This window comes from Oryctolagus cuniculus, chromosome 5, assembly GCF_051225735.1.
Source record: "Oryctolagus cuniculus isolate XC-2025 breed Fujian yellow rabbit chromosome 5, ASM5122573v1, whole genome shotgun sequence".
NCBI classification, from domain to species: domain Eukaryota; kingdom Metazoa; phylum Chordata; class Mammalia; order Lagomorpha; family Leporidae; genus Oryctolagus; species Oryctolagus cuniculus.
Window position 1 is genome coordinate 54,912,421 of NC_142871.1, and position 13,072 is coordinate 54,925,492.

General features: G+C 43.2%; 1 protein-coding gene across 3 annotated transcripts in view; it reads right to left on the reverse strand.

Moving 5' to 3' along the window:
- NT5DC1 (5'-nucleotidase domain containing 1) overlaps window positions 1–13,072 on the reverse strand; it is a 141,446-nt gene extending 128,374 nt beyond the window's left edge. Inside the window, exons 1-4 of one of the 3 annotated variants that reach the window (XM_008263394.5) lie at window positions 12,722–13,015; window positions 6,498–6,589; window positions 5,268–5,339; window positions 2,497–2,603 (exon numbers count right to left, since the gene is read on the reverse strand). In XM_008263394.5, coding sequence (XP_008261616.3) covers window positions 2,497–2,603; window positions 5,268–5,339; window positions 6,498–6,589; window positions 12,722–12,814 — 364 coding nt within the window. In that variant the 5' untranslated portion in view covers window positions 12,815–13,015. Of the gene's footprint in view, window positions 1–2,496; window positions 2,604–5,267; window positions 5,340–6,497; window positions 6,590–12,721 lie in introns of all 3 variants that reach the window. The other 2 variants (XM_089333763.1, XM_089333764.1) reach the window with 2 other exon arrangements.

The window sequence follows — 13,072 nt, forward strand, 5'->3', positions numbered from 1 at the left end:
TAGCAAATCTATAAAGAATAAAGGACAGCTAACGAATGTGCTAGTGTTCTTTTTTTTTTAATGATTTATTTGTGGATTTGAAAGGCAGGGTTATAGAGAGGGAGAGACAGAGAGATCAATCTTCCAATCACTAGTTTATTCTCCAAATGGCCACAAAGGCTGGGGCCAGGCCAGGTCAAGCCCAGGATCCCTGGGACTAGTGAGATGGCATTGGTACATGCCACCTTGATGCAATTGAATTGGAATCCCCTGGTATGTTTCTAACTCTACCGTTTGGGGCAAGTCAGCTTGAGCATGTCACGAATTGCATATCTCTTCCCTCTCTTATTCCCACTCTTATATTTAACAGCGATCACTTTTCAGTTAAGTTTCAACACTTAAGAATAACTGTGCATTGATTACAGTATTCAACCAAAAGTATTAAGTAGAACAAACAAAAAAAAATACTAAGAGGGATAATATATTAAGTTGTTCATCAACAGTCAGGGCAAGGGCTGATCAAGTCACCATTTCTCATAGTGTTCATTTCACTTTAACAGGTTTCCTTTTTGGTACTCAGTTAGTTGTCATTGATCAGGGAGAACATATGATATTTGTCCCTTTGGGACTGGCTTATTTCACTCAGCATAATGTTTTCCAAATTCCTAACAGGGATCACTTTTCAGTTAAAATTTAAACACCTAAGAATAATTGTGTGTTAATTACAGAGTTCAACCAATAGTACTAGAACAAAAAAAATACTAAAATGGATAAAGTATTACATTGAACATCAACAGTCAGGACAAGAGCTGATCAAGTCACTGTTTCTCACAGTGTCCATTTCACTTCAACAGGTTTCCCCTTTGGTGCTCAGTTAGTTGTCACCGATCAGGAAGAACATATAATATTTGTCCCTTTGGGACTGGCTTAATTCACTCAGCATGATGTTTTCCAGATTCCTCCATCTTGTTGCAAATGACCGGGTTTCATTGTTTTTGACTGCTGTATAGTATTCTATAAAGTACATGTCCCATAATTTCTTTATCCAGTCTACTGTTGATGGGCATTTGGGTTGGTTCCAGGTCTTAGCTATTGTGAATTGAGCTGCAATAAACATTAAGGTGAAGACAGCTTTTTGATTGCCAATTTAATTTCCTTTGGGTAAATTCCAAGGAGTGGGATGGCTGGGTTGTATGGCAGGGTTATATTCAGTGATATATTCAGTTCCAGTGATCAATTTCTGTTCACAATTGATCACAATGATAGGACTAAGAGCCAAAGGGATCACATAAACAAGATTAGTGTCTGCAAATACTAACTGATAGAATAAAAAAGGGAAAGAACGATCCAACATGGGAAGAAAGATACACAGCAGACTCATAGAATGGCAGATGTCCTAAATAGCACTCTGGCCTCAGAATCAGCCCTTAAGGCATGTGGATCCGGCTTAAAAGCCCATGAGAGTATTTCAGGCATGGAAAGCCAAGACAATCTGGGGGAAAAAAAAAACCTAAATGAAAGATCTCTGCGAGTGAGATCCCAGTGGAAAGAATGGGTCATCAAAGAAGGAGGTACCTTTCTCTGAAGGGAGGAGAGAACTTCCACTTTGACTACAACCTTGTCTACATATGAACAGAGTTGGTGAACTCAAAAGGCTTCCATAGTCTTGGCAACTCATGACAAGAGCCTAGGGTGATTACTGAGGCCATAAACAAGAGTGTCAATTTGTTAAGTCAACAACAGGAGTCACTGTGCACTTACTCCTCATGTAGGATCTTTGTCCTTAGTGTGCTGTACATTGAGATTTAATGCTATAACTAGTACGCAAACAGTATTTTTCACTTTGTGTTTCTATGTAGGTGCAAACTGTTGAAATCTTTACTTAATATATGCTAAACTGATCTTCTGTATATAAAGAGAATTGAAAATGAATCTTGATGTGAATGGAAGGGGAGAGGGAGTGGGAAAGGGAAAGGGGAGGTTTGCGGGTGGGAGGGAAGTTATGGGGAGGGGGGAAGCCATTGTAATCCATAAGCTCTACTTTGGAAATTCATATTTATTAAATAAAAGTTAAAAAAAAAAAAAGCCCAGGATCCACGAACTCCATCTCGGTCTCCCATGTGGGTGTCTGAGGCCCAAGCCTCATTTTACTCTGCTTTCCCAGGTGCATTAACAAGGTGTTGGATGGGAAGTGGCACTCTAATGGGATGGGACTTAATATGCCGTGTTATAATGCTGGCTCCAATGTGCTAGTCATCTTTATTCCTGAACAAGTAGGAGTAAAAGGAGTATCCACAAAACTATAAATAAAACAGGGTGGTAATGTTGCTAGCACCATTTTGAACCAGCTGCCAAACTAAAAGCATCTGGAAAAAAATATGTCATATTTCTATCAAACCAAAGCTGTTCCCTTGTGCACCCTTCCCAGCAAGGGGCTAGAAGGGGTTCTGCTTTGTGTGTAAAGGACCCAAAATAAAACAGGGAGTGGATGGTAGAACGGTTCCCGGTTAGTCGCACCTGAGCGGCAAGGCATGCCGGTGTCTGACACGAAGTGTTTCCACTCCTTCTTGCCATATGCTTCTGCCAGTGCCTCTGGAGTCATCATCTTGGTGCCGTGGCTTGCCCTGGTTTGGGGAGATGATGAACACCACTCATTAACAGGTCCCTTCCTCTTGTATTGGAACTACTACTGCCACCAAATGCTGCTTTCCACTGGGTAACTTTCCTGTTTAGGGTTCTATAAAGCATTTCTGTTAGCTCTAGCTCATCCTCCGTTACCTAACTAGCAAATAGTTAGAGATGCTCACTCTGAGGTCAGCACTTTCTAAGAAATCATCTTTCCCTAGAGAATTTGTGTAACTGGAACCATCAGAAATCAACTCTGCGGACTGGATGGCAAAGTGGTCTGGCAGCCGTAGAGGAGCAGCAGGCACCAGTGATAAAGCGTGTGATACATCACACCCAGCTGGCACCCAAAGGCAGATGGCTGTGAGTGCAAGGCACTGCGGAGACACGATGGGGAACAACCTGCACACTCAGGGATACAGCATGGCAACACTGCTAAAAGTGCACAGGGAAGCTCCAATCGGAGTACTGCAGAACAAGACCAGAAAGTAGCTACTGTCTGTGCTTAACATGTGCAACTGGTTAATAAGTATTACCCCTTAGAGAAAGAAATAGTTGACAATGTAATGCATTATGAGAAATTTAATGGTAGGTAGGACCACTATTTTTTTAAAAAAAAGGATTTATTTATTTATTTATTTGAAAGGCTGATTGACACACACACACACACACACACACACAGAGACAGAGACAGAGAGACAGAAATCTTCTATCTGCTGGTTTACCCTCCAAATAGCCACAACAGCCAAGGCTGATCCAGGCCGAAACCAGGAGCCAGGAACTCCATCCTGGTCTCCCATATAGGTGGCAGGAACCCAAGTACGTGGGCAATCTGCTGCTGCCTTCCCAGGTACATTAGCAGGAAGCTGGATTGGAAGCAGAATAGCTGAGATTTGAATTGGCACTCCCATATCAGATGCCAGTGATGCAAGCTATGCCTTAACCCATTTACCACAATGCCAGCCTCACTATTATTTTCATGGTTTAATATTGTGGCAACAAAATGGTATGAAGAAAAAAGAAAGAAAGAAGAGAAAATGGAAGAAAATCACAAGTGGGCTCATTTTTATAAAAGTGTTAACATTTAAAAAAACTCTATGTAACAATGAAACAATCTGGAATGGGAAATATCAGACAAGGAATCTGCTTTACTGGATAAAAGAAGTCATCAAAGAGATAAGCTAACAAATTCAGGAGAAACTGCATATTAGTCAGAACTTGAATGGGGAAAGACAGACATTCAGAGTAGAGTTTTGCAAGGGACCAGAAAGACATAACAAGATGAGAAAGCAACATTGTGGAATGCTTTTCATTATTTTAAACACAAATGAAGACAGCTGAGAACACTGTAAGAACCTGACAGATGGGAGCTGGCACTGTGGCACAGTGGGTTAAGCCACCGTCTGCTGTGTATGTATGGGTGCTAGTTCAAGTCCCAGCTGTTCCACTTCTGATCCAGCTCCCTGCTATACACCTGGGAAAGCAGAGGAAGACAGGCCAAGTCCTTGGGCCCCTGCACCCTTGTGGGAGACCTGGAAGAAGCTCCTGGCTCCTGGGTTTGGCCTAGCCCAGCCCTAGGCCGTTGCAACCATTTGGGGAATATACCAGCAGATGGAAGATCTCTTTCTCTCTGTTTCCTCTCTCTGTAACTCTGCCTTTCAAATAAATAAATAAATCTTTAAAGAAAAAAAAAGAACCTGATGGAGTTAAGCTTATGATGACAGCTGTACTGTATAAGTATATATATATATACACACACACACACATACACATACATACATACTCTAGAAAAACATGCGAATACATTAAAAAATAATAAATCATTAAAAATACATTAAAAATAATCTACTTAGGCATGCTCTGTTGAGAGCATGAAAAAAATTCTTATGTAAAAAGAATGACTTATCAAACAGAGTAACCTGTTCTACAATCTTCTCTTCCAACTCTGATTATGTTGGCATGCGTAATAAAAGGCACAACTTCATGGTCTGTTGACTTGCCTGTACCATTAGTACTAGTGGGGGGCTGTGGAATAGGTGCTCCAAGGTGCCCAATGAAAGAGTCAGAACAGCAATAGCAGCAGCTTCTGAACTGCGTGCCACACCCTTAACAATACTGGAGAGGGTTGCACCCACAGAGAAAAGGGAAATAAAGGAAGCCAGCACTAGGTGTGGAGTGTGGAAAGGGTTGAAACAATTGGAATGGTTCAGAAAAACTTCCAGAAGGAACTGAGACAACACGATGCCTCCATAATGGGAGCAAATCTGAGTAAATGAAGGCAGAAAAAGAGGAATGCATAGAGCAGCAACCCCTACCCAACAGCCTTTCTTTTCTTCTTTCCCCACATTTATTCAAGACACCTGCACACTCAGCTAAACCATGCATAACAAACTCCCAGACTCTTTTGCAGTAAGCAGTGGTCAATGAGATGAAGCAATGAGTTAAACTTAAAGGAACTAGATCTTTAAATCTAATGCTGCCATATGTGTATTTAAATGGCTCACATAAGTCACATACAAAGACATGCAGCTGGAGAGATAATCTATCATCTGATTGAACTGAAACAATAATTTTATTTAACTGATAACTTAAAAGTCATAAGCTACACATAATAAAGTGTCCCAAGAAAGTAAAGCTTTGATTTCACAACTAAATGTCATTACCTGAGCACAGTACCATCATCTGCAAGTTTAATGAAGGTTCCATCTTCCAGATCCAATGCCAAGCCCTTGCAACTGCAAAAGAAAAGTTTAACTATCAATCATTTCATATATTTGTCTAACCTAACAAATAATAATCATTTTTTTTTTAAAAGTCACTGTGTGAAAAGAATTCCTAGGCTAGTGCTCGGCACAGTTAAGATGGGACTTTGAATGCTTGCATCCCACACTGAAATGCCTGTGTTCAATCCCTGGCTCCCCTCCTGATTCCTCAGAATTCACCTCAGTGTAGGGCAGGTTTTAAGAAGTTTCCCTCTGAGCAAAGAATATTATTGAAACCATTAAAAGAAAGTCGAACACTAAGTTTTAGATTCTTGTCTGCAAAAAAAGACCGCAGGATTTGGGGAGGAAGAAACTGCAGATTCATTATCATGAATAATAAAAGCAAGGAAGTGTAATAGACACTAAATGCCAAAAGAACTCACTAAAAATGACAGGGACCTGAGAGGCATTATTTATTTATCTAAAGTAAAATTTCCAGAGTTAGTAGTTTCATAGAATAAAATATTTCTCTTTTACTCTAAAAATACATTTTTAAAAATACAGTAAATGATATTTGATAAATACTATACATGTATTTTTCATGTGCTTCAGGATTATTTTTAATTTTAGATTGAAAAATTTGAAGTGATTTAAGATTTTCATTTGTTTTTATTGTTTAACAAAGAAGAAAGACAAAGGTAGTTTTGGGATGTTGAGAATTCTAAACCAGGAAGGAGATGAGCAGTATGAAACTTAGGACTGCTGTCCAAAATACAAAATGTCCTAACTCAGATACTTACTCAAAACACAAGGTTTCTCCTCTTCTCTTACATTTCTTAATTAGAAGAGTAAAAAAGGTCAAACTTTTCTTTTTCATAAAAGAATGGAAATTTCTGACAGTTCTGATTAAAACTGAAACTCTTAATTATGACAAACTTAAACCTACAAAATATTCAAATGCCTCATATAAGCTCTTAGTTTACTTTCATGTTTTATTAAGCGTGTTTAAACTTGCTTAAAGCAGAAAAGACCTTAATCCATTAGACACAAACTTCTAGTACAAAATGTATTTTGTCCTTTGACTCAAATTCGCATTTCACTTTCTACCTTCACAGAAGGGGAAATATGAAAATTTTTATCAGCAACAATTATGAACTACAGGGAATACACAGATCTTAAAAAAGAACTCACCAGAAATCCCAGTCCTCAGGGGTCACGGTGAGCAATTCCTTATGATAGCCTCTCTCCTTGACTAGGAACTGAGCAAAGCAGTTATAGATGAGCTGTAAAAAAGGGGAAGGAAGAGAAGAGTCATTAAATATAAAACTCACTCCTCATTCTCAATTTCACAGACCTGAAAACCCAAGCAGTCCGTGGTGAGTGCTGGTGGAGAGAGTATGTCTAAGTGTGAGCTCTGCATTCAGTGCTTCCACAAGCAAGTTACGAACTGCAGGCTCCACACAGCTGTCCCATTCAAAGTTATACCATCAATACTCAATTTCACAACCGAAGAGAACTATGAATCGTTGAGATCATAAGCAAGACCCATCAAAGCTCTCTAAACTTACTTACTACATCACCAAGATGGTTAGCATGGTGACCACTCTATTCTATTTACATCCATTCTTGGTCCCTCCTTGCTAGAAGAGCCCCCCATCTAAGGGGACCCTCAAGGTGAAATACAAATGGGGACCAGGAAGGTGATTTACAGGAAGGACCATCCAGGCTCTAACAGCCATAAGAGATCTCTCTTATTTTTCCAGCAGAAGAAAAACAACAAATTGAGGAAAGAGGACAAAGGGAGCCTTTGGAAGGGAGCACAATGATGAATGTTCTGCTGATCAGTAACAGATCTTCTGATTTCTCAACAACAAAAAATGCTAGGTTTTTGCGCAAAACCTAATTTTTTTAAAAGAGGTGGCTCAATTTACCCCAACAGATGGACATCAGCCCTCAGTACCCAAAGAGAGTATTAGATACACTTGAACCTGAGGCAGGAGGGCAATCTGGGATTGGAATCAACAGCATCAAAAAGAACACACTGAACAATTGGACTTTTCTTGTGTAAATGTTAACCCTTGGCAGGTTTTCTTTTTTCTTTGTTTTTTTTTTTTTTTTCAAGATTTATTTTTTATTTATTTGACAGGCAGAGTTTTAGAGAGAGGTAGAGACAGAGAGAGAGGTCTTCCATCTGCTGGTTCACTCCCCAGATGGCTGCAATGGCCAGAGCTGCGCCGATCTGAAGCCAGGAGCCAGGAGCTTCTTCCAGGTCTCCCATGTGGGTACAGGGGCCCAAGCACTTGGGCCATCTTCTACTGCTTTCCCAGGCCACAGCAGAGAGCTGGATCGAAAGAGGAGCAGTCGGAACTAGAACCGGCACCCATATGGGATGCTGGTGCCTTAAGCCAGGGCGTCAACCCACTGAGACACAGTCCTTGGCAGGTTTTCATAGCATGCCATGCCACAGGGGGAAGGGATGTAAGGCATCAGAGGACTTGGGAGGTCTCATTGGGGCAGCATTGATACCTGGAAGATGCAGCAGTTAGTGGAGTGAATACAGAGGGGTTGGAGGTAGGCAACTCAGATCCAGAAACTGAGGGGCCTGTAATCACTATGAATATACTCCCATCCAGAGCACCATGATCCTAAGCCAGGTCAACTGTTAACAGACCCACATAATGGTAAGTCTATTTATCTAGAGTTCTCGACCCTGCAGGTGAGTGAGAACCACTGGTTGGGGCCAGCTTTGTGGCACAGTGGATCAAGCCACTGCCTGTGACACAGGCATCTAATATAGCCACCGATTCAAGTCCTGGCTGCTCCATTTCCAATTCAGCTCCCTGCTTAAGTGCCTGGGAAAGCAGTGAGAGATGGTCCAAGTGCTTGGGGTCCTGTCATCTACATGGGAGACCCAGATGGGGTTCCAGGACCCAGGCTTTGACCCGGCCCAGCCTTGGCTGTGGTGAACATTTGGTGAGTGAACCAATGGGTGAGAGATCTCTCTCTCTCTCTCTTTCTCTGTAACTCTGCCTTTCAAACAAATAAAGAAATCTTTTAAACAAAAGCAAAAAGCCATCCCAATATTCCAAGTCTACAAGGTAGTAAGGGGCCCAGATAGAGCACCCACAGAATTCTGAAACTGAAATCCACTGAGCTACATGTTTTATTGGCTTCCATTGAGACATTAAAAATAAAAAATGTATTCATTTACTCTTAGACACAAAATACTATAGACAATAAAAAGTACACATCATGATGTTGCATACAAGGAACCAGTTCCAAAGGGTTAATGGATATAAAGCGCTTAGAGCAGTCCCTGGCATACAAGTAAATCCAATTTAAGTATTTGCTATTATTATCAATCATGTGCTGATTAAAAAACAAAAATACAGCCCTCACATGTAGCATTTGCCCATTTCCATGGTATAAATACTCCCATCATGGCCCATTTCAAGCTAACAACAGTCCATCTGCTTGCACACATTTCTAAATATTTAACAATCAGCTCACAGGCCTCTAAGAGCCAGCTATTTTGCATCATTAAACTTGCCTCTGGTCAAGATAATTTATTCAGCTTGGATAACTGGAGCTTCTCACTCTTTGGCCACAATAATTAGTCTAAGATACAGGCCTACGATTCAAACAAGGTCCCATTCCCTCCTGCAAGAAAGGAGCTCCTTCCATCAAGGCTGTATTCCAGCAGGGGCCTTCCAGTTGCATTCCTTTCTGCATAGAGGAAACAATTGTGTATTTTAAGTGCACTTGAAAAAGTTTGTGGACCATGGAATGAAAACAGAAGTTGTTTCCTGACAAAAGTTTTGAAATCCATGCAGTTTTTTCATACAATGCATTTTCCGTGAATGTATGAGAATGGGGCCAACGTGCAATGATAAGCAGAGAAAAGTGGTGCTGAAGACTGCTTTGCAGCACCTACTCCAATTCCCAAGCCTTGGCTCTTGCAGCTGGTCTTCAGATTGTGTGAGCCTCCCCAGAAGCCTTCAGGGCACAGGGCCCTCAAGACCTTGCTCGCCCAGCCTTAGCTGCCACTTACTCCCCCACAGTCTCCCATGACTAATAATAATGCACTCTCCACAGTGGTAACAAATTGTAGCCATGTGGGCCAAATGCAGTCCACAAATTATGTTTGGCTCCCACTGAAGGCTGCCAAATTAAAATAAAGATTACCAGGTAAATTTGATTTTCAGACATGCAGCAAATAACTTTCCAGTATGAGCATATCCCAGGCAATATGGGAACAAATGTATACTGAAAGGTTTTTGTGATTTGAAATTCAATTTTATCTGGGTGTTCTGAATTTCTCTTGGATAAACTTGCCAACCCTATAATCCTGCTACATGGTAGAAGTAGGTAGTAATTAAAAATTTAGAGACTTCTCATTCAATTTCAAATCTCTAGCTTGCCAAAAATGAATTAGAGGGGCTGGCACTGTGGCACAGCGAGAAAACCAACCACCTGCAGTGCTGGCATTCCATATGGGTGCCAGTTCAAGTCCTGGCTGCTCTACTTCTAATCCAATTCCCTGCTAATGGCCTGGGAAAAGCAGAGATGGCCCAGGTTCTCTCATGTTGGAGAACCTGAAGAAGCTCCTGGCTTCTGGCTTTGGCCTGGCCCAGCCCTGGCCATTGTGGCAATTTGAGGAGGAAACCAGTAGATGGCAGATCTCTCTGTTTCCTCTCCTCTCTCTCTGTAACTCTGCCTTTCAAGTAAATAAATAAGTCTTAAAAAAATTGAATTAAATCTGGCAACATTGAGCTCTGATTTCTTGGTGGTGAATACCGGCAGGAAGGGGAAACCTCTCTCCTACTCACTTATAGAAGAACTGCCTGGTACCAAGAGAACACAGGTGTCATCCACTTTGAGGATGCCTTCCCTGAGGTCCCAGGTGAGGTGACACACCCACTTCTGTGTTTGCAGAAACTCCACATGTTAAATACCCAGGAGACTGGGACATACAGCTCTCCACGATGGTGCACCCCTACTTGACTTCTCCAGCATCTTCTCCTGTAACTCCCCATCCTGTGAACAGCCCCACAGTTCACAGGGCTATTGTCATCCTGATCTTGTTTATGTCCTCAGCCTCAGGGGCCCCTCCCCATATCTCCGCCTGCCACCTCCAGCTCTAAGTCTCTCCTCCGTGCCTTATGAAACATAGGACAGGCAGTAGCATAGGACACACCTGCACAGACAGCATGGTGGCCAAGGGGAAAAGCTCATAGCCAATCTATCCTGCTGAGTGACCTTGGACTAACTAAACATTTCTGTGCCTTGTTCTCATCTCTAAATAGACACTGTGATACCTCACAGGATGTCATAAGGAATAAATCAGTTCACAGAGCAGAATCATTATTAAAATAGTGGCTTTGTCATTTTAGCTCTTAAAATACCTATGTAATAATTCCACAATTAGTTACTGAGCCCAGTATGAGCCCAGAACTAAGCCTGGCACATAGGACACACAATAAGCTGCCACAGACACTGCCAAGGAACCATTGTTCTAGCCTCAGTGTATGATTCTCACAAACAGGAAATGTTAAAGCCATATGGTTAAGTGCTAACAGAAATCAAGGATTTCAAGGGTAACTGGAGGTAGGACTGGGGTGGAAGGAATTTTGGGGGGAATGGGAAAGGTTCCCAAAGGGAATGGCCTTAAACATGAGACTTAATAGAATGAAGTTACTGTGAGGAAAGAGGCCCACCCATCACAGCAGCAGTGAGCAGCAAGACACAGATATTCATCTGTTGCTCACCACCAAGGCTGCTGCAACAGCGCTGTGTTATCTCTGTATGCCACTTCGGTTATGGTGTTCAGCATGCTGCCAGCATTTAATAAAAGATCTCTAAACCAAACATCATCCCAAACCCATTAGGCTCCTGTTTTCAACTTTTAAACATCCACATACATTCAAGGCATGTAGTAAAGAATCCTTGTCTTTGAGGATATTATATTCTGAAATTTTATGCTCACACATGCACAAAATTGGCTCTAACATGACAGTGGTTTAACAATATTCCCTCCAAATGAAGGTAACTGGGGAGCAGGCACACAAAAATATAACCAGGAGAACTTTTCACATCGAAGCAAAATATGAATTAAAGACCTAAGGGAAGTTGTGAGCAAAGAATCAAGAAGAAAGACTTCTTAACTCCAGGTATAACTAAGGAAATCAGACCTGCACAGTAGAAAAGCAGGAAAGTAGGCTTTTTCTTTTCCTTCAGTGGCTGTACACAAAAAACACACATGAGTAATTTAGGCAGCCATTCATTTTTAGCCTTTGACAAGCACCTGAAATGACTGAGTGCACCCACATCTCCACAAACAGGGATAGCCCTGGCTTTTGGCTGCGCCAGTGACCTAGAGCTCTACCCAGCAGTGGTGAGGTTTCCAAATGGTTTCGATGGTAACTCTAAAAGCAAACACTTGTTCTTGCTGCTCTAAGCATCATACATCTATTATCCACTTAATCCTTGCAACAATCTTTTGAGAGAAATCCAATTATTAGCCCCATTTTACAGACCAGGAAACAGAAATGATACAGATTTAGTTTAGTTGCTACAGGGTTAGCACAAGGGGAAGTGGTCTACTAAGATAGGCACTGTGGCCAAGCCCTCACCACTGTGCTCATAACCAGCTCTTTTTCTGTTTGGATGCTCAAATCTTTGACTTATAAAAGTTCAGTTAGGGGGAAGCACAAATAATTTTAAGGTGTGGGTACGGAACTATGCATACTGCAGCATACACATTCCCCATGCCTACAGAGGGCAGTGAGAACCCAAACTTGACTGGCTGTTACCAGGATTAGAATTTACTCAAAGTGCACATAGCCCATATTGAGTGCGCAATAAATATTTATGTTCTTCTCTTATTAAAAGGCAAAACCAGGGCTAAAAGGTTAATGATTTCTTCAGCTACAATCTCCGCTAGCCTGCAGAGCTTTAACACTGACAGGCTAGGCTGGAAAAGTGCAGCCAAGGAAAGCCAGTCTCAAATCAGGTGGCTGCACCCACGCTAGGAGGATGCCCGCAATGATTTGCAGGTAAGTTCCAAAGCCCGGAGGGTCTGCAAGCACACTTCCAGTCCCCTGGTCCTGCCCCTCCTCTGCACTAAAAATCTTTTCCCCAACCCGATCTTGCACAATTTGTCCCTCGTCGCCGATTTTCTTCCCTACCCCTTCCAACCTTGACTAATGGTCGGACTACATAAGCCAGTCCCTCTGCTCGGGCGGGGGCGGGGATGCACACTTCCGCGCCCGCCTCGCCGTGGGCGGAGCTCTGCGCAAAAGCGAGGCGCTGCAGGCCTCCGGTGCTGCGGCCGCCGCCTAAGCACAGAGGAAATCCGAGCCGCAGCCGCCATGGAGGCTGCGCGCCGTGCGCTCCGGGCAGCCCGCGCCACTCACCGGGGCGCTCTCGGGCAGGTTGTAGCGACAGAGAGTGTGGTCCAGGTCGAAGCCGACCACGTCGCAAGCGGCCAGGGAGAAGTGCTGAGCCATAGCTGCGAGCGGAGCACTGGCGGGCGCCTCAGCGGGGAGGGTGCGAGGAGCGCACGGGCGAGAGGTTGCCGGACTGGGCCTGGCGGGCGGCAGCAGGACTGGCCGGGACGGGGCGGGGCGAGGCGGGGCTGCGGCCGCCCCAGGCGCGTCCCGCGCCCTCAGCACCGCCCCTGGGCACGCTTCCCCCGCCCCTCGCGCGGCCGGCGTCCCGCGCCCCGCCCTGTCAGGTCGTCTGCCGGGTCGGCGGCAGTGAGTGCC